Below are 22,247 nucleotides of genomic sequence, written 5' to 3' on the forward strand. Positions count from 1 at the left end.
ACACACACACACACACACAGTACAGCTTAGCTACTCATGTTTTACAGCTTATCCAGATTTGCTGGAACAATCATTGATTTGTTGGAAAACACCAAGCACCAAGGAGTGACAGCACAGGTGAGAGGGCAAGCCGATCCACAGAAGAAAATCAGCAGAAAAACCTTCCAAAAACAATTTTGAAGAGTATTTTTATCATTGTTCAAAGGTAAATTAGCCACCATTAAATGTATGAAAATCTCAATGTCTGAACTTGAAACTGAGAGATGGAAGTGCACACTTAACACATTTTTTTAAAAAATTATGTTTCCTATTGTTTAGAGACAGCTCCAATTGTATCCCCTCCAAAAGGACAATATAAAACATTTAAATGGCAATGAACTAAGGTCACCAGACAAAGCTATGTGATAAACTGTGTGAAGTACAGTTCATAAGGGAAATTTCAAAGAATCCAGAAACCATAGCTAGAAGAGATCTCATATTAGTATCTGGTTAGGCCTCCAGCAACATTAGGCATTGTAGCGACTTGGAGACAGTACAGAATAGTGGCCTTTGTAATACTGCAGAGGAGGCTTGGTTCCTAATTCTGTCCTGTGTTAGCTTGTGAACTTAAAGAAGCTGTTTTAACTTTTCTGAGCCTCAGTTTCCTCATCTATAAAATAGAGATAATAATATTACCTACTTCAAAGAATTATAGCTGCTGAAACATAGTATGAGTTTAATAAAACATTTTTTATTATAATATATAATTATTACATTATTTTTATTAGCACATTAGACTTTATTATACTTATTTCACAGATGAGGCAACTGAAGCCCAGAAAATTTCAGAGGGACTTCTCTGGTGGCACAGTGGTTAAGAATCCACCTGCCAATGCAGGGGACATGGCTTCGATCCCTGGTCCGAGAAGATCCCACATGCCACAGATCACATGCCACAGAGCAACTAAGCCAGCGTGCTACAACCACCGAGCCGGCGCTCTAGAGCCCACAAGCCACAACTACTGAAGCCTGCGTGCTCTAGGGCCCATGCTCCACAACTACTGAGCCCGCGTGCTGCAACTACTGAAGGCTGTGAGCCTAGAGCCCAAGCTCCGCAACAAGAGAAGCCACTGCAATGAGAAGCCCGCGCACCTCAATGAAAAGTAGCCCCCACTTACTGCCCCCACTTACTAGAGAAAGCCCATGTGCAGTAACGAAGACCCAACACAGCCCCCCCCCAAAAAAAAGAAAGAAAGAAAATTTCAGAAATTTTCCCAAGATTATGGAGTGAGGACTTACAAGGATAGGAGCTCTTTTTCCTCCCAGGGCAGAGCTCTTTTCACTTCATTATGCTTCTATAAATCAATACAAAACTGAGGTCTGCAAAAGAAGGATTTTCAGTAGATAAATTCACAATCAAAGGAAAATCAGGAGCTTCTACCATTCAGGTCTCCTTGTCTACCAAATACTACTTCCTGTTCAATCATATACGCACACCTTTCAAGTTGAGTTTTGTTTTTTTTGGTTTTTTTTTAAGGATTTTGGAGCTTTGATGCTGGCTCACCTCTTAAAATAATTTGCCTCAGGCCAATATGGTGTTTTAGAGTCATAGAAACGTCAGGTAGAATGGCCATTACCAAAAAATCTAGAAACAGTAAATGCTGGAAAGGGTGTGGTGAAAAGGGAACCCTCCTGCAGTGTTGGTGGGAATGTAAATTGATACAACCACTACAGAGAACAGCACAGAGGTTCCTTAAAAAACTAAAAATAGATCTACCATATGACGTAGCAATCCCACTTCTGGGCATATACCCTGAGAAAACCATAATTCAAAAAGAGACATGTACCACAATGTTCATTGCAGCAGTATTTATAATAGCCAGGACATGGAAGCAACCTAAGTGTCCATCAACAGATGAATGGATAAAGAAGATGAGGCACATATATACAATGGAATATTACTCAGCCATAAAAAGAAATGAAATTGAGTTATCTGTAGTGAGGTGGATGGATCTAGAGTCTGTCATACAGAGTGAAGTAAGTCAGAAAGAGAAAAACGAATACTGTATGCTAATGCATATATATGGAATCTAAAAAAAAAAAAGAAATGGTACTGATGCGGCAGGGCAGGAATAAAGACACAGACATAGGGAATGGACTTGAGGACACGGTCGGGGGGCTTGGGAGGGGGAAGCTAAGGCGAAGTGAGAGTAACATCGACATATATACACTACCAAATGTTCAATAGCTAGTGGGAAGCAGCCGCATAGCACAGGGAGATCAGCTCGGTGCTTTGCGATGACCTAGAGGGGTGGGATAGGGAGGGTGGGAGGGAGGCTCAAGAGGGAGGGGATATGGGGACATATGTATGCATATGGCTGATTCACTTTGTTGTACAACAGAAAGTAACACAGTATTGTGAAGCAGTTATACTCCAATAAAGATCTATTAAAAAAATGTCAGGTATGTGCCTTTCACATAGATTATGTAATTTTTAGTTTTCTAAGGACAAGAAACTGCTCACTTGGCAACTAGATTTCTATCAGCACTGTGGAAAAAAGTTTTAAGATTTTTTTCCCAACAGTGTAATGCTAGATAAAAGCAGTAAAAGATAAAAGCTATAGTCAATAGCATTTGGAAACAGTTATAAGCCTTACTAGAGTTTGGTATTAGTTACATACACCAGTGGGTTCACTTTTGGAGTGCTATATACATGGTATACAGCTTTTTTTTTTTTTTTTTGCTGTGCTGCGCGGCATATGGGATCTTAGTTCCCGATCGGGGACCTAACCCGTGCCCCCTATAGTGTAAGTGTGGAGTCCTAACCACTGGACCGCCAGGGAATTCCGGTATACAGCTTCTTAAATGGCAGGATATAGAACTTTATCAAAAAGAATCAAGAAAAAAGACAGAAAGAACAAGGGACAGTCCTTATTCATAATAAGACCAAGAATAAGAGTGGATAATATACAATAACCTAAAATACAGATACAGCTGTAGATTCAACATTTACCTAACACCTATCATATAATAAGCATCATGCCAGGTATTGGGAATACAGGGCTGAAGAAGAAATGATGCCTACCCTCAAGGAACCAGCACAGTAGGGAAAAGACTTATAAAGGAGATGGGGGAGGGAGAATAGAGTAAAATGAAAAAAGCCAGGATGAAGCATTGTCCCCAGAAGAATCATATTTCATTTGGCAAGGAGCCTCAAGGGTGCTCGTACAGATTAAATAGCCTAGAAACTTGACCCCTAGGCTTGTCAGTTCTGTAAAAGCAAGCAAGGCTATTCCATCTCAGTCTTTATTCCCAGCTCACCTCATTTGCTTCAGCCCATACCTCGAGAACAAGCGAGATTCCTTGCTCTACTTCACCCTCCTTTAGAAGACTGGGAGAAGAGAAGGGACCAGCTCTGATCCTGGAAAGCCTGTTTTTCCCAGGAACTTGAAATTCTAATCCGTAAGAAATCTAGATTTTGTTTGCAAGACTTATAGCTCAGCAAAAGAGCTAGGGGGAGTCAAGAATTCCCCTAACAGCAACCCAAGTTAAGGCCATTAGAAGAGATGTCTGATCTTCAAGGAACCTCTGGAGAACAGAAAGGAAAAAGAAATTGTTTTCAAGGAGGATGGACTTGAGCTCATGATGCACCATAAGTAGAAGCCTATAAGAGGCTATTCTTCCTTTTTTAGAATGCTTACAATAAACCAGAAAAAAAGGAAAAAGAAGACATTTGTCTTCTTATATTATTCAACATATTATATAAACATATATATAACGTATAACATATATTATTATGTTATATATAACATATATGTTTATATATAAACATATATAACATATAACATATATTATTATGTTATATATAATAACATATATATTATTATATAACATATATATTATTATTATATTATTCAACATATTATATAAATATGTTGGCATTTTGGTAATAAAAATAATTTTTTGTATTTCTTTAGCATATCCTTTCATGAAGACCAAGGTATTTTAAACTGATTATTTCATTCAGCCTAAAAACAGTTCTGTGATACCAAAAAGAAAGAAATAGGTAAGAGAGATTAAGAGATTTCAGTTGCAAAATAAATGACTTATGGGTATGAAATGTACAGTGTGGGGAATATGGTCAATAACTATGTAATACCTAAAAAAGAAACAAAAACAAAAAACTATGTAATATCATTGTATGGTGAACTATCACAACTAGACTTATTGCAGTGATCAGTTTCAAATGTATAGAAGTATCAAATCACTATGTTGTGTAACAGGAGCTAACAGTGTTATAGGTCAATAATTCAAAAACAAACAAACTCATAGAAAAAGGGATCAGATTTCAGGTCATCAGAGGTGGGTGGGGGATAGGAGGAATTGGATAAAGGCAGTCAAAACTTCCAATTATAAGGTAAACAAGTACTAGGGATGTAATAATGTACAAGATGATAAATATAATTAACACTGCTGCATGTTACAAATGAAAATTGTTAAGAGAGTAAATCCTAAGAGTTCTCATCAAAAGAAAAAAGTTTTTTTCTATTTCTTTAATTATCTATCTATATAAGATGATGGATGTTCACTAAACTTATTATGATAATCACTTCATGATGTATGTAAATCAAATCATTATGCCATGCACCTTAAACTTAGACAGTACTATACGTCAATTATATCTCACTAAAACTTGAAGAAAACAATTTTTTAATAAATTAAAAAATAATCATTTTGACTTTTACATACTCCAAGCATACTTTTTTTTTTTTGGTACGCGGGCCTCTTACTGTTGTGGCCTCTCCCGTTGTGGAGCACAGGCTCCGTACGCGCAGGCTCCGGACGCACAGGCTCAGCGGCCATGGCTCATGGGCCTAGCTGCTCCGCGGCATGTGGGATCTTCCCGGACCGGGGCACGAACCCGCGTGCCCTACATTGGCAGGCGGACTCTCAACCACTGCGCCACCAGGGAAGCCCTCCAAGCATACTTTATAAAGAAACACTACTCCTCAACGATATAATCTGTGAAAGATGTCCTGCCTCTAGAAATAATCTTAAATCATTAAGTGATTGACACAGCATCCTGTAGAAAGAAAACTGCAGAGGAATATCATCCTAAGCATTTCCATGAAAAAAGCCAGCCAAGAAAAACACAGGCTAAAGGAACACTGACTAAAGGAAATCAGAGTGAATATTCTGAATAACAGGGAAAGTTAAAAATTATACGAGGAACCTAAAAAAAAAAGATCTAATAGATCAAACAAGCAGCAGTTGAATTTTTATAGTTATCACCACTCATGAGACTTATCATTGGACAAAACTAGCTGCACCAAAGGCATGTTCCAAAACCTGTTTGGGCAGCCCTCAATCAGTCTACCAAAACTAAGCATTCACTGCCACTACATAATCAGCATTGTCCTGCTCTACTTTTCATGTATCTTGCCTGCTTCCAAAAGCCTCCTCTGGGCCCACGCTATAGGCAAAGCACTCATGTACTTACTATTCAGTGAAGAACCTGGCAATGCCATATTGGCTAATATCTTCCTTGTTCTCTAGCAGCTGGCATACTGCATCCTCCATGTATGTGAGGACATGGCGCTGGGCTACAAAAACAAACAAAGACAGAAAGAGAAAGTGAGAGGGATACAAAAAAAAAGTCCTTCCAATCCCAGTAGGCCATGAAAGTCAATCAAGGTGTTGGTTCTGTTCTAGGAAGTGGACTGGAATAGGCAAACCAAACTTGCTGGCCCTAACTGAGCTGGTCTCAATGGGTAGAATGGGAGATGCTGTAGAACATAACCTATTGCCATGTGATTGGCTGTTAGTATTAATATCAACCCTTCACTCCGCATTTCAGTGATTAGGGTGAGGAGCTTTAGCACCATTTAGCAGATGCACCTGGGGATTCTTTCTTCGTACCTCCTTCCACCCTCTTCCACTTCTGCATGTCCCAGAAATTTATCCCAGGGAGTAATGATTCTATGCCTGAAACATGGATGATCTGACTGCAAGGAAAACTCAATTCTTTAATTTAAAAAAAAGTCACTGAAAAAGTTTAAGGACCATGAAGATTTCAGTAAAGTTGTCATAAGTTATTAACCTTAGTAAATAATAAGACCATGAAATCTGTGTGGCCCGGTTTATCAGAAATCATGTTTTCTACATTTGTTGTGACGGGTAAATGTGTGACTTAATCATGGGCTTGTAATACAGGGTGTGATGAGTAGTAGAATTAGACAGACCTGGGTTGGAATGATGGCTCTGTCTGATAGCTTAATCTTGGATAGTTATTTAATCTGCACCTGTTTTCTTCTTTATCAAGTGTGGAAAGAAACATTATTTAGTTTAATTAATTTATTTATTTATAAATTGAAGTACAGTTAATTTACAGTGTTGTGTTAGATTCTGGTGTACAACAAAGTGATTCAGTTATATATATATGTTCTTTTTCATATTCTTTTCCATTATAGGCTATTACAAGAGATCTAATATAGTTTCCTGTGTTATACAGTAGAACCTTGTTGTTTATCTATTTTATGTATAGTAGTTTGTATTTGCTAATTCCAAACTCCTAGTTTATCCCTTCCCCCTTCCCCTTTGGTAACTGTAAGTTTGTCATCTATTTCTGTGGGTCTGTTTCTGTTTTGTAAATAAGTTCATTTGTATCATAATTTATTTTACTTATTTTTTTATACATTTATTTATTTATTTTTTGGCCGCATTGGGTCTTCGCTGCTGCATGCGGGCTTTCTCTAGTTGTCGCAAGCGGGGGCTACTCTTTGTTGCGGTGTGCGGGCTTCTCATTGCAGCGGCTTCTCTTGTTGTGGAGCACAGGTTCTAGGCCTGCGGGCTTCAGTAGTTGTGGCACGTGGGCTCAATAGTTGTGGCTTGTGAGCTCTAGAGCGCAGGCTCAGTAGTTGTGGTGCACGGGCTTAGCTGCTCCGTGGCATGTGGGATCTTCCCGGACCAGGGCTCGAACCCATGTCCCCTGCATTGGCAGGCGATTCTTAACCACTGTACCACCAGGGAAGTCCCTGTATCATATTTTAGATTCCACATATAAGTGATGAAAGAAACATAATTTAATTCTTTCTCAAAACATGGTCAATCAACTTCTTGATCTGAATCCCTTGAGACACCCTGTTAAAATACAGATTGATCATCTGACAATATCTCAGACTTGGTGACCTTAAAATTCTAACTGGAGCCCAGTAATTTTTAACAGGTACCCTTGATGTTTCTGATGTAGTTTAAGAATCACTGGTTAAGAACTTGGGCTTTGGAGTTCCAAGACGCTTGAGTTCCATTCTCAGCCCCACCAAGTGCTAGCTGTGTGACCTTGAGCAAATTATTCTGCAAGCCTACTTCCTGTGGATACTAATACCGTTACTATTCATAAACCACAATACCTGGTTTTCTCGATAACATATTTTATTAAAAGCCTATGTCAAAGGGCTATTGGAGGTTTACTTCAGTAATACAGCAGAGCTTCTAATATAGCAGGTGCTCACCAAATGCTTGTTCCCCTTCCCTGAGTTTTGTCTTTAGGTATAACAGTGGTATCCTGGCACACTTCATATAGAAACTTCCAATTCAGTACTTCCATTTACCATCCTATTTTTTTAAAAAAAGCAAAACAAATAAAACAACTTTCGTCTGGAACAGTAAGAACAAAAAACCCAAAAGTAATAAATATCCTGCCAAAAGCAGTTCCACAAAGTTGTTACTGAGATGGGCATTTGCCTCTTTCACATTTTCATCCTTCAGGAAAATATGAAAGAATTACCTAAAATTTGTAAAAATAGGTACTTCAAAAAAACATTCCTGAAGTCCTGGTAGTTTAGTAAGACTTATAAAGCAAATAAGTTTATCTACCCAAGCTGTACTCAAGTGAGTCTTTATTTGACAGTGGTTACCTAAAGTTTCACCATGTTTACACCAGCCTAAAGTCCAGATGAATGACATGTTTACATTCCATGACTTATTCTATCAATATGAGTGCTTCCCAAAGCTAACAACTATCAGCTACCACAAACATTCTCTAACCCTGACCTCAGAAAAAGATGTGAAAACAAAACCAGTGCTTCATCAACAGTTCATCCAACTGGAAAACTATTTCGCTAAGAAATGACCAAAACTGACAGTGAAGTCGTGAGATAACACATGACAATCTCTTGGGACTTCCCTGGCGGTCCAGTGGTTAGGACTCGGTGCTTCCACTGCTGTTGGCCCTGGGTTCAATCCCTGGTCAGGGAACTAAGATCCTGCAAGCCACGTGGCATGGCCAAAAAAAAAAAAAAAAAAAAAAAAGACGATTTCTGGCATTAATTGTTTTATAATTAAGCATATATGAAATTGGGAAGAAAAAAATGGCCAAACCAACATTAAAATCAGGTATACTTTCACCTCTGAGTTTCCTTCCCTTATTCCACTCACTTATCCTGGTCTTACAAAAAGATTTCTTCCTTGGGCTATGTAGGCTTTTATGACTTAGATCTACCTAAGGCTACTACAAGATTAGGGGTGGTTTTTTTTTTGGTTTTTTGTTTTGTTTTTTGGTTTGGTTGTTTGTTTTGTTTTTTGATGGTAGAAATGAAAGAGCTCTACTTAGAAGCAAATCCTGCTGCTTCTCCCTAGCTCCAGGGAGTAAAAGTCAATGTGAAAGCTCTTTAAGGGAGAAATGTTTTCAGAGCAGTTAAAATCAAAGTACTTTTGTCCTCCTCAAAAAAAAGAGGACTTTTCTGGAAAACAGACTTTGCATGAGAAAAAAAAAAAAAAAAAAAAAAGCAGGGGGGGAGAGGGGAAAGGAAAAAAGAAAACAAATATAAATAAAGGACTATATTTATTTAACATTCAGCTACCAATCAGACATTTAGAGTTTAATATTACATATAATAATGATAATAACAGCTCTACCAATTTTGAGGACCTGTGCAACTTAATGAACAACAATGGGCCAGAGACTGTGCTAATTGTTTTACATGAATGATTTTATTTAGTCTTCACAACAATCCTATGATAGATATTTTGATCATGTTTCTGTTTTACAAATGGGAGAACTGAGATTTATAGAATTAAAGTAACTTGCTCAAGATCACACAGCTAGTGAGAAGAGAAGCCAAGATTCAAACCAAGGTGTGTCCTACCAAGAACCCATGCTCTTAACACTATACACCACACTGCCTCATCATTGACACTTTATAATCAGTTTTAGAAATAAATATGATCTTCATTTTACACAGAGCACAAAAGCAGGGGTGTATGTTGATAGTAAAATCATCTGAGAGATGTGGTCCACTTGTGTCCATGTGAATCCATATGTGTGTATGTGAGTGTGTATGTGTATATCCTGTCCCCACCTGCATAGGTATGCATGCTAATCAGCATTTGTGTGAAGTTAAAACTTGTCCCCAAATTTCAAAGTTTCTTACAAAGAACCACCCCACCACAAAGTATTCACCCCACCCATTCCTAGTTCGGAAAGTAGAAACAGAAAGCCCTAGTGCTCTTTTCATCTGTGCGCGAAGCGAAGGAGCTAAGAAGAGCCAGCAGAGGTAGGAAAAAGTTCCTCCCTGAGAATTTCACACAAGCCAAGTGCAAAGAGCTCTCTCTAAATTGCTGCTCCCTAGTGGTTTCCTTCATGTGCAGCTCTTATCATTCCAATGTTCCTTCTGTGGTTAAGGGTACCACCCAGCCATGGAAAATTCCTTGTACTTTACCAAACTTCAGCGAGACAGAAGTTCAAAGCTCTTGTCTGGCAATAAAACATGGAGGGTGTCATTTCATGTTATTTTTTAAATGCAAAAGAATAAGCTTTAATTTATGTGAATGATTAAAGAATAAAAACTGCACACCTGCACCCCTGGAGGGCAAAGATATCTGGGCACCTTAGCTGCCCTCTTGGAAAAGGAAAAGCATTTCAGATTGGCTTTTTCTCTTCTGCTTTGCTGTGATTTCCACAAGACCAGGATTAAGTTTTCTGACATGAACCAATATGCTCTATTGTTCTGAAATCCACACTAAGGCCCAAGAGTCCATGTCTTGCTCAGATAGCATCATTCACAAGGTTCATAGAAAGATCATACAGTGTTTACTTATCTTTTACTTAGATATTTCAGTGCATTGTACTGAAGCTATAAGTGCTTATCTCAGACTGCACTGCACTGCACTAAGTAAAAGATAAGTAAATAGGGCTTCCCTAGTGGCGCAGTGGTTGAGAGTCCGCCTGCCGATGCAGGGGACACGGGTTCGTGCCCCGGTCCGGGAAGATCCCACATGCCGCGGAGCGGCTGGGCCCGTGAGCCATGGCCGCTGAGCCTGCGCGTCCAGAGCCTGTGCTCCGCAACGGGAGAGGCCACAACAGTGAGAAGCCTGCTTACCACAAAAAAAAAAAAAAAAAGATAAGTAAATACTGTATGATCTTTATATGAACCTTACGAGTGAAAGCAATTGTGCATCAGAAACTTCTTGGTTCTCCGTTGAATCACTTCCTGCTGATCACTTAATCTCTATATACCAGTCACTCTTGCTATAAAATGGGTATGACATTAAGACTATGTCTAATAATAAACTGCTTCTTTAGAATACATTTGATATACACAGAAGGTAACATATTAATGATTATGTTATTTTTGCTACATACTAATTTTACCAGATTAAAACAACATAGCAATTTATTGCAATGGTTAAGAACATGGGCTCTGGAGTCAGGCTGACCTGGATTTGATTTCTAGCTCTGGTACTTATTAGCTGTGTGACTTGAAGCAAATTACCTAATCTCTCTGCCCTTTTCTGTAAAACTGGGAAATAATACCTACCACCTAAGGTTGTAGTGAGGAGTAAATAACTTATGTAATAATCTTAGTATAGTGCTTGGCACATAGTAAATATGCAATAAACATTAGCTATTATGTTTATTATTGTTGTTTTATTACAGTTGTTACTACATATCCCTCCCAAACATCGCAACTCACAAGACATTGGGTTTCAACATTAATGAACACCCAGAGGCCAACCTACTATAGCCCCCTACTCACTTATTTAAAGTTCTGCTCATCTAACCAAGGATGTTTACAGATTATCTTCAAGGATTCCTGGGCTATATAAAACCCTACACATATGATAATACACATAATCTATACCCATTTCGGCTATAGCCTTTAAACTTGTGGGAAGCATTCACTTATTAACCGTTAATTACTCAGGAGGCTCTAATTTATACGGGTAAAGTCCAAAACTATTTCTTTTTACTCTCTTCCCAAGCCTAAATACCATCAAAGCATTAGCTATTTATTTTGCAATTAAATGATAAGGGGTCCCATTTGAAAATTTTTGCTTGACAGGCTACCTACATCATTTAGACCACTCATTTTATTATATTATTATTTTATACAGAGTCCCTGTATTAGAATAAACAAGTTTCCCTAGAAAATAATCACATGAATTACAATATGTGATATTAATAGATACAAGAGCAAGAGCAGTGTAAGTGAAAAGCAGAGTACATACATATATTCAACTTTAAATCTGACTTTCTTCTCCCTTACCAGAGTCCTTCTGAGACACATTTTTGTCTTTGAAGCCTCTTGAGATTTAGATGCTGGCTGGCACAAATAAGTGCTGAATTAAATTGACTGTTCTCTGAGATTAGAAAAGTAACCCTGCTAACCAACGACCTGTCATGTAAACTGTTTAGAAGCTTCAAGTTTAATATCATATATAAATCACTAACATGATATAGTATTTGATCTTGTGAAGTACATATAGATAGCTTAATGGTTTAAAAAGTTAATAAACCTCTAAAACTAATTATTTACCTCCTCCATCTTTACTAGTATGTCCTGATCCAGGGACACAGTATGTTCTGGTAAAATATTTTATCACCCATACAAGACCATCTTTGATCTTAGACCACACTAGACCAATTTCCTTTGACCAAAGGAGATGGGGAAATGAGGAGAACCAGCATATGCAATACTTATACAACCCAATGAGGTAGGAAATAGACTTTTTTGAAGCTCAGAGAGGTTAAGGAACCTGCTCAGTCTTAAAAAATGGCTGAGCTAGAATTCAAACTTAAGATTTAACTCCAAAGCCCATGCCCTTCCACTGCAACCCTAGCTCTCAAAAACAAAAACAAAACAAAATAAGAAAAAGCCAAGAAGCTACAATGTGTCCCATTTTATACTGTATTATCTAGAAAACGCCGGCTCTCCATTGTTAATACTAGAAAAGAAACTTCAATTGGTAAATCAGATAAAGTATTGGCATGATCTTTAAACTTAAAAAAAATGTTTATTTATAATTACATACTTAATTATTTTTAAAGATTCAAACAATATAGAAAAACTTAAAAACCAATCCCAGTTCCCAATCAGTTTGGTACTCATACTTTAAAAAATATATAAACACAGTTTGTGAGCTTGGTTTTGTTTTTAAGTAAATGACATATACTTTTCTGTACCTTACTATTTTCACTCAACCATGTTTGGAAATCTTTTATGAAACAATATGGAACCAATTTATTTGCCAATGGTAAATACTTCTCTATTGATAAATACTCAGGTTGTTCCCACATTTTCACTATAGCAAACTGTGCTGGGAACATTGTTGTACTTGTTTTCCTGTGCATACGTGCAAGAGTTTTTCTAAGGCAGATATCTCAAAATTGAATGGACATGTCACAGGATGCACATATCCTCATAGTTTTTTTTTTTAGTTTTATTGAGAAACAATTGACATACATTACTGTGTAAGTTTAAAGAATACAGCATAATGGCTTGATTTACATATACTATGAAATGATTATCGCAATAGGTTAAGCTAACATCCATCTTCAAACATAGATACAATAAAAGAAAGAAGAAAAGAAAAAAAGAAAAATTTCTCCTTGGATAAGAGCTCTTGGGATCTACTCTCTTAACAACTTTCCCATACATCATACAGCAGTGTTAACAACAGTCATCATGCTGTACTTAACATCCCCAGGACTCATTTACCTTATTCCTGGAAATCTGCACCCTGTCCTACCATCACCCCCACCATCCTCCTATTCTCCCTCCCCCAACCCTCTGCCTCTGGCAACCACATGTCTGATCTCTTTTTTCAGAGTTTGGTGGGTTTTTTTATATTCCACATATAAGTGAGATCATAGAGTATCTGTCTATCTCTTTCTGACTTATTTCATTCAGCATAATGCCTTTAAGGGCCATCCATGTTGTTGCAAATGGTAGGATTTCCTCATTTTTTATGGCTGAATAATATTCCAGTGTGTGTGTGTGTGTGTATTTTTTCCACAACTTCTTTATCCATTCATCCATCAATGGACACTTAGGTTGTTTCCCTATCTTGGCTATTGTTAAGTATGTTGCTATGAACATGGGGATGTAGGTACCTTTTCCATTTTGTGCTTTTGTTTCCTTTGGATATATTCCCAGAAGTGGAATTGCTGGATCACATGGTAGTAGTTCTATTTTTAATTTTTTGAGGATTCTCTGTACTGTTTTCCATAGTTGCTGTACCAACTTACAATCATAACAACAGTACACAAGAATTCCCTTTTTTCCACATCTTCATGTTTACTAGATACATATACACAGTTGCTTTACAAAGCGTTATTCCAATTTATATTCCTCCCCACCACAAGAAAATCTGTTTTCACTATGACTGTTTTCACTAAGGCTTTGTGATTTTTGCCAATTTAACAGTTATAAAATAGTTTCTCACTGTTGTTTAAATAGTTTAGTCTTCTTAATTACTTAATTAAATAAAGTTAAGTATATTTTCATGGTTACTTGTATTTCTCTTCTGTGAATAATCTGCTAATATCCTTTGCCCATTTTCCTCTCTGGTTGTCTTTTTTCTTTCTTGATTTGGAGGTTTTTCTAATTCTCTATATGTGCAAATATGGGTTTTCTACCTTATGGGTTTTCTTCTCATTTGTTTTTGGTACCTTTCATTGCACAGAAGTTTAAAATGTTGATATAATCAAAAGTATTTATCTGTGCCCTTTGTGCTTTGCGTCTTGTTCAAACAGGCCTTCTGTACTCCAAGTGTATAAACCTATTACCCTATGTTTTGTTCTGGTACGATATTTAATTTAAGCTAATTACATCCCTTACCAAAATTGTGAGTTCACAATTAACATAGTCAGTATAATACAAAAAGAAATTTAAAACTTGTGGTGGAGAAAAATAAAGTAAAAGCGTTAACCCAAAATCAAGCTTCTCTAAACACTAACTAGCTCTGAATATAAAACAGCTGCATGTCAAGTTTAACTTTGGGCCCCCAGAAAAAAACTGTAAATGGATCACAACTTCCAGATCAATATCTTGAGAAATATCCTTTATATAAATGCAGGAGGCCTCGCTCTTTTAATAGCTCTTGATCATTACAGAGTTTGCTTAATGGTAGCTAAACCTATAAATATAATAAAATGACAGCCAACATTTATTAAGTTCTCTATGCAAGACAGCATTCTAAGCATGTTATAGGTAATAATTCATTTACTGCTCAGAACAATCCTATGAGATGGGTACTTTTATTATATTTCCATTTTACAGGTGAAAAAAGGAAGACTCAGACATGTAATTTACCTAAAGGTTAAAGGGCTGGTAAGCAGCAGAGACAGGATTTGAATCCAGGCCTTTGGTCTGCACTACACTATATTGCAGCCCTTAAAGAGCTACGGAGCATATGTATCAAATGGAATTTTCTAAGAACAAATGTACAAATTAAGGAAAGATCTTTTACATTAACAGTTATAAAACAGACAAAACTAATACATTGCATTTGGACACCCAAACCACCACAGTGCTGCTATACAGCTAGTCAAACTCAAATACTAAAAGATAAGCCAGGAGCAAAGAAAGCATTACACATATGTTAACATCACCTGTGACAACCAGAAAACAAGAGGTGACTAAAGGTCTTTATGTAAAGTAGAAGACAAAAAACTAAAGTCTACTTCCTTCAACCAACGGTGGTATTGTACAGGTTAACAGCTGAGTCCCTTGATGTTCAGTTTCTAGTCAACCATTAATCCTCCCCTCTCCCTTCTCCTTCCTAAAACTGGTGGGGTTTTTTTGGGGGGGTGGCGGGGAGAGGGGCAGATGTCAATTAAGGCTAAGTACTTAAATCTTATTGCTTCAGTATTCCCAGCCTAAATCTCATAATACAGAATTAGTACGTTTGAGTCTTGCAATTTCAAGTGCCAGAAACTACAGAAATCTTTTTTCTTTTTTTTTTAAGGAAGCTATTACAGAGATCCAAACTTAAAGCACTCAGATAGCTGACCATAACAAAATGCACTGCCTAAATGCAGAGAAATCTAAAGTAGCACTTAAGTTTCCCACAGTTATGATCTATGGGATACATGAAGAATCCAAGTATTGTCATGACAAAAGCTTTGCAAAAATAGTTACTCATAGAGCAGTATAGTTATCAAATCAACTCCATAAACATTCACAATACCATTTTCCAGAAAGCAACATGAATTAAAAAAAAAAACCTATAAACTGACAAACATGGAGAAATCATAATGTCATAATGTGCTACTCATAATGTCATGTCAGGCAGGGAAGTATTAATGTTATAGGGTGAAAATTAATTGTGCTACATAGTCATTAAAGGTTGTAGCCTTTGTGGCAAACCATGCATTTAACAGATTATCAGCAATTATGTTTGGTAATATGCAATTTAACTATGAACATACAGATTAGTGATATTAATGCAGCAAGGTACTAATGCAACAACTTATCAATTACTTGACATTTTACATTCAAACTATTTCATAAAAATTAGTTGGCACTCACAATAACTCATAAAACAGCAACAGGGTCTCATTTAATCTAGTGGCAGAAAGATACAGAAGAGTTCTAATTAAAGGCAGCTGAAGACTCATGGGCTTAGAATTCCCAATCATCTCTCTTCTGATTGATACTGCTTCTGTATGAAGGTGGAGATTCTTTTTCAAATGAGAGTCTCACATGTCAAATCCCCACTCAGAACTATGTCTACACCCTGCTTACGGGATATGGCTACAATAATGCTCAATAATCCCTTTGAGTTTCTATTTTTGTTATGAAAGTAAAGGATGCTAACATAGATATTTATAGATGCCTAGAGGCCTAGGCCAAAGCGCACAAAAGTCATATGCGGTGAATGACTGGAACAGCATAGGCTAGACAGAGAGGCCTTAGTTTAGTTTACACAGAAAATTCATGCCATCATTTAACATATCATCTAAATTAATGGTGTGGGGACTTCCCTGGTGGTCCAGTGGTTAAGGGTCCACGCTTCCACTGCAGGGGGGGCGGGTTCGATCCCTAGTCAGGGAACTAAGATCCCACATGCCACGGCCAAAACTAAATTAATTAATTAATTAAACTTTTTTTAAAATGAAAAAGAACAGGTGGTGTAAAACACCAAAGTACCCTATAAAAATATGCTTTGGATCTATTTTACCAGAGCCACATAATTTTTGACTTATTACTCAAATGAGTAATGGAATGTTGCAATGTTGCCATGTCCAAGCCTACCTTTCCTGCCAGGCTCAACTCAAATGCCACCTGGTCAGGAAGCTTTCCCTGATTATCTCCCAGCCAGAAACAACCTTCCTTTTCCTGAACTCCCTAAATACCTATCCTAAATATTTCCAATGGCACTTTCTACTTTGATATAGAGTTATTTCTATTACACGTGTTACCTCCTTTGTTAGACTTCCTGCTCCTTAAAGACAGATAGGTACCATAACTCATTTGTCTTTTATCCCCTATAACACTCAGGATCACTCAGTGTCTTCCACATAACAGTCATTCAAATATTTACTGAATGAGTACATAAAATGTATCACTATTTATAAACTGTGGTGTTATTCTTTATTCAACTCAACCATTTCAGGACTGTGCCTTCCAGGTGGGAAACACTAAGTGCCAAAACACATTCTGTTACAATATTAGGGTTCTTACAGAAAGCCATTTTTGTCCTGTTCTCAACCCTTCTTTCTGTTGCCTTTTTACTGTTCTGTCTCTCTATTCCAGTGAGAAAGTACTTGTCTCTTCTATTGTTACCAAGAGCCTCATTATGTTCAAGGTAAAGTGAAAAAATGCATTCGATGCAATTACCAGTTCCTCACACATTTGGGGGCTACTTGTCATTTCAACATTCAACACTTGAATAAAAGAAAGTCCAAATTCTTTTCACTCCTAAGAACTATTTTCTTTTTTTCTTTTAGACAAAATGGAAGCACACAGCACAGGAAGCAGTTCTCAGTAAGCCACCGTTCATAAACAGCTTTGCTCAAAGCGTAACAAAGGTTCTGTTGTGCTCTTGCACGGCAGGGCCAGTAAGCAGCAGGAGCAGATGAACTCTTTAAGAAACAAAGGTTCTGTCTTCATGCAAATGTTTGCATTAATAAAAAATGAAGGAAAAGATATAGAAAATGCAGGCTAGCTGGACATAATGGGTCTCTAAACGGGAGGTTTTTCACATTTTTCAGGCGGAGTCAGCAGGTCTTTTAAAAACTTTGTCATTCTGAACATTTCACAGACATCACAAGAAAGACATGCAAATAACAGAAGCAAATCAAAGGACATCCCGCTGCTCTACTGGCGCCTCCCTCATCCATGCCTGGTTTGTCATTTTCTGTTAACCCTAGTGCCGGCTGCTGTTTCGTTGAGGAATGGAGTCCCTAGACTATGTGGCAGTACATGTCCAGCCAGCTGGCCCCTGCACTGATGACATTACAATGCAAGCCATGTACTACCACTCAGGGACACGTGCTGCCAGGCAACAAGTCCAGTGTCTGACTTTTATACACCCAGCTTGCAAATCTACATTGGAAAGAGCCTCTAGACTAACCACTTAATATAATCTTGAGTGTAAGCATCACTGAGTAGTTCTCTGAAGATGGACTTACTAAGGACCAGCCCTCCCCAGTGAAATCTACAATAAGGGCCTTAAAATAAATATAGAAAATTTAAAACTTTGTGAGGGGAAAGGTTTACCAAATGCTTACTATGTGCCAATCACTATACTATGTGCTTACCATGCATTATCTCATTTAATCTTCATATCCACCATTTAAGGTAGCTACTTATTATCCCCATTTTACAGCTGAGGAAATTGAGGTTTTTGAAGTTATTCACTTGCCCAAGGTCACACAGTTAATAATGGCAAGCCGAGACTCAAAGCTGTCTAATGACAAATTTCTCTCCATTCTTTGCATTTTTCTCACCCCTTACTTCTGTGTCTTTTGTGATTGAAATCCAGCTTACTCTGAAAATATCACAATGACTATATTCATCTACTGCATGACCACTGAAGTGTATTATTACTTTTTCTCCATTTTAATTACTTGGAGTCTTTATCACTCATATTTCAAGGGTGAGCGGCTTTTTGTTAGGTCATGATAAGAATCTAATTAAAGCTGCAAATGCTTCCTCAAAGAAAAATGGATATAATTTAATATGCTGTGTATAATTTTAGAACATTCAAGAACCTCCTAAGGCTCATCTATAGCTCCCCTGAGGTTTCATGGCCTACACGTTAAAAAAAAAAATCCAGCACCCAAATCTCTCTTCCTAGACGCACATGGTCAGTTTTCTTTCACAATGATGATCTGTCGAATTCCAACCCGAAAATTCCTTGTCCTCCTCAACTTCTACTGAACACACTATTCCTCTTCACCAGGACATGAAATCACTTATGTCCTTCCACAGATTGTTCCATTGGCCTCTCTTTTTGTACTTAACTTGGAATCAGTAGCCAGTCACTTTGTCACTATTCTCACCACTGCTCCTGAATTATAAAAGCTTAAGGAGTAGAAGGACTTTAAGATCGTATCATTCAACTCCAGTCATTTTAGAGATACAGAAATTGAAGTCAATCTTCATTCTTTTTACCCTTGATTCAGTAATAGAAAGTCCTTGGGCTTGCTCAAGTGCATCCCTTAAGTTCTCCATATTTCCATCTATAACCACATTGCCAAAGTTTTTCTTTGTACAAACAAACAAAAGGAGGGGCTTCCCTGGTGGTGCCGTGGTTAAGAATACGCCTGCCAACGCAGGGGACACGGGTTCGAGCCCTTTTCCAGGAAGATCCCACATGCCGCGGAGCAACTAAGCCCGTGCGCCACAACTACTAAGCCTGCGCTCTAGAGCCCGTGAGCCACAACTACTGAGCCCTCACGCCACAACCACTGAAGTCCACGTGCCTAGAGCCAAAGCTCCTCAACAAGAGAAGCCACCGCAATGAGAAGCCCGTGCACCGCAACGAAGAGTAGCCTATGCTCGCCGCAACTAGAGAAAGCCCGCGTGCAGCAACGAAGACCCAATGCAGCCAAAAGTAAATAAATAAATTAAAAAACAAACAAACAAAATGAATCATGGTAGCAACTGAATTATTTTCAAATATTTTTTTCATACTCCCTGAATGGACCTAACTTTTTAAAAGTAATGGTCAAATGATATTATCCAGCCTTCTTTTATCCTACTGATAGTCCATTCAGGCCTCTGGTACCAATCATAATTCAGAAACAACTATAAAAAAACTGTTTTTGTCCTATAATAAGTGATATAATAAGTATAATAAAGTATAATAAAGAAGGTATTAACTTTAATATAACGCTGGGCTGAAAGATAATCTAAGTACTGATAATCAGATTACTGAATTTTACTGAACTCTTAACTTGAAGACAACCAGATGAGGCAAATTATTACATGCCTTTATGATAAAAGGCAGGAAAAGAGGTTATTCTAGAAAAAGTAAAGAAGGAAGCTATTTCAGGGGGAAAAAATGGCAAACCTCAACAGTACTGGAAACTTGGAGAACCAAAATATAATCATATCAAATGGATTTAAAAGAGCTGGTTGAATAAAATAAAAGCAGTTGTCTACAGAACATATGAGGGGGGAAAAGGGTAAAATGTGACAGGGTGAGAACAACTCCTCTCAATGTATGCCTTATTATATATGTTTTGAACTATTACCTAGTCTATACATATATATATATATATATATATAACATATATATAATAAACACATATTAATACTGTGTATGTATATACACATTCTAAAAAGATTACAGGTTGAGACAATGTTGACTCTTATAACTGATATAGTATTATTAATAAAGCATTTATACGATAGGACTTCGATTTCCTCAGAGATGAGAAAAGGCTAAAGTAAAAGGAACTAAAGACATTTATAGATAAGAGGGTTGAAAATTAAACCAATATACCCCTTGTATTTCCTAGGGTTTTTCCTTTCTCATTTTTCTTCCCTTTTTTATTTACTTATTATATTTTTCAAAATTTTTCAAAATTTAATGTTTACCATTTACCATTCTATTTACCATTAGAAATATTGCTTTATACAAATATTGCCAAGTATAAAAATATATCCCTAGAATTTTCAGTTTTCCCTGCCCAAAGAACTTTGCTATCTCCCTAAGGAGATATACCCATTTTGATTCCTTGACTAATTCCTCCAATCCCCAGTGATCTCCTTTTTCTCCTGAACTCCTATTACTTCTTACATAGCACTTGATTTCGTACTGACTTAAAGTGTTCCACTTATTTCATCTGTGAGTATCCTCAACTCAATTACAATACAGTTGAAAATATTCCTTTGTTTAATAATTATTTAATACCTAAGCATGGTCCTTGCCCTTGAGGAGTTTATTTACCATCTACTGGAGAAGCAGACATACAAATTAACAATGACAATATAGTATGATAACTGTTATAAAGGAGATATGTAAAAAATGTAAAGAGAAAGAGTGCCTATATCTGTCTGGGAGAAAGAGTGTTTCAAAGGATCTGAAAAAATTTTCCAGGTGAACAAGTGGAGGGAGGAGGGACTTCCCTGGGGGTCCAGTGGTTAAGAATCCACCTTCCAATGCAGGGGACCCGGGTTCAATCCCTGGTCGGGAAACTAAGATCCCACATGCCGCAGGGCAACTAAGCCTATGCACCGCAACTACTGAGCCCCGCGTGCCACAACCAGAGAGAAGCCGGCGCGCCACAACTAAAGAAGCCTGCACGCTGCAATGAAAGATCCTGTGTGCCGCAACGAAGATCTCGAGTGATGCAACTAAGACCTGATACAGCCAAATAAATTAATTAATAAAAAAAAAGTGGAGGGGAGATATTTAACACAGACATATCAGCACATGCAGAAGCATCAAGATGTGAAAAGCATGGTAGATCTGGAAAGCTAAGAACAGTTGAGTATTGCTAAGAGATAAGGCTGGACAGCATCATCACCATAAAGGGTCTTATAAAAGAGCACAGATTTCAGGAAACCACTGAAGGATTTTGAGCAAGAGAGTGACAATCAGATTACTATTTCTGAAAGATCACTCTGGCAGCAGTGTGCAAGAACTGAAGGGAGGAAGATTAGAGGTACAGGTAAGAAGTAGGGCAGTTGTTGAAACAGTCCATGTCAGAGATAGTAAAGGCCTGAATTAGGGAAGTAGCAATGGGAATGACAGATAAAAGCAAAAGAGGAAAAATCAATGGAAGTTGGTAATTGATTGAATATGAGAGGTAAAGGATGGGAGGGAATTTAGGATTATTTCTGGGTTCCTTTCTTGGGCATTTGGGAATATGATGGTTCCATTCACTAAGACCAAAATACAGGAAGAAAAGTCTGTATTATACCCACTATGCATATTTTGCAGTATCAAGCATAGTGCTGAGCATACACATAATCAATTCATTCCACTGGTCAACTGGCTGTCTTGAAAAAAGGCCACAGAACCTTTTGCTTAATGACCTCAACTGGTTACTCTTCTAAAGCTGGCATCAAGCACTATGCATTGACATGATTCCTGGGCACAGGATAACTGAAATGGACTAATTTACCCAGGAAACAAGCAAAATGAAATAGGCAGCACTTACGTAAATGTGAGGTACATGCGAGTGTGTGTGTATGTGTGCGTGTTGGGGATGGGGTTGGGGGGGGCAGTTCATAACAGAAAACATCCATATATTTATATAATGCTGTGACAGAGACTGCTAGTTGCTGACTCTAGTAACCTTTTTCTCTAGAAACGTACTCCAATTTTTACCTGGGTACATGGCCACTGGCATAAAGATCACATTTCTCAGCTCCTCTTGCAGCTAGGCTTTAGTCGTGTGATTAAGCCATAAAATATAAGCACAATATGGCGTGGGTCTCCTAGAAAGTCCTTAAATGGAACTAATTCAGCTGAAAGATGTCCCTTATTTACCTCAGAAGATAACAGAGAGCTACTTCAGTCCTCAT

At 37.6% G+C, this 22,247-nt stretch overlaps 1 protein-coding gene across 7 annotated transcripts in view; it reads right to left on the bottom strand.

The window, feature by feature from the left end:
* The window catches only part of CSTPP1 (centriolar satellite-associated tubulin polyglutamylase complex regulator 1), a 199,982-nt gene that overhangs the window by 156,553 nt on the left and 21,182 nt on the right, over window positions 1–22,247 (bottom strand). For 5 of the 7 annotated variants that reach the window (XM_060103122.1, XM_060103123.1, XM_060103128.1 and 2 more), the window contains one exon: window positions 5,480–5,582. In XM_060103122.1, coding sequence (XP_059959105.1) covers window positions 5,480–5,582 — 103 coding nt within the window. Of the gene's footprint in view, window positions 1–1,278; window positions 1,360–5,479; window positions 5,583–22,247 lie in introns of those variants that run through there. The other 2 variants (XM_060103127.1, XM_060103126.1) reach the window with 2 other exon arrangements.

The sequence above is a fragment of the Mesoplodon densirostris genome, chromosome 7, assembly GCF_025265405.1.
Source record: "Mesoplodon densirostris isolate mMesDen1 chromosome 7, mMesDen1 primary haplotype, whole genome shotgun sequence".
NCBI classification, from domain to species: Eukaryota; Metazoa; Chordata; class Mammalia; order Artiodactyla; family Ziphiidae; genus Mesoplodon; species Mesoplodon densirostris.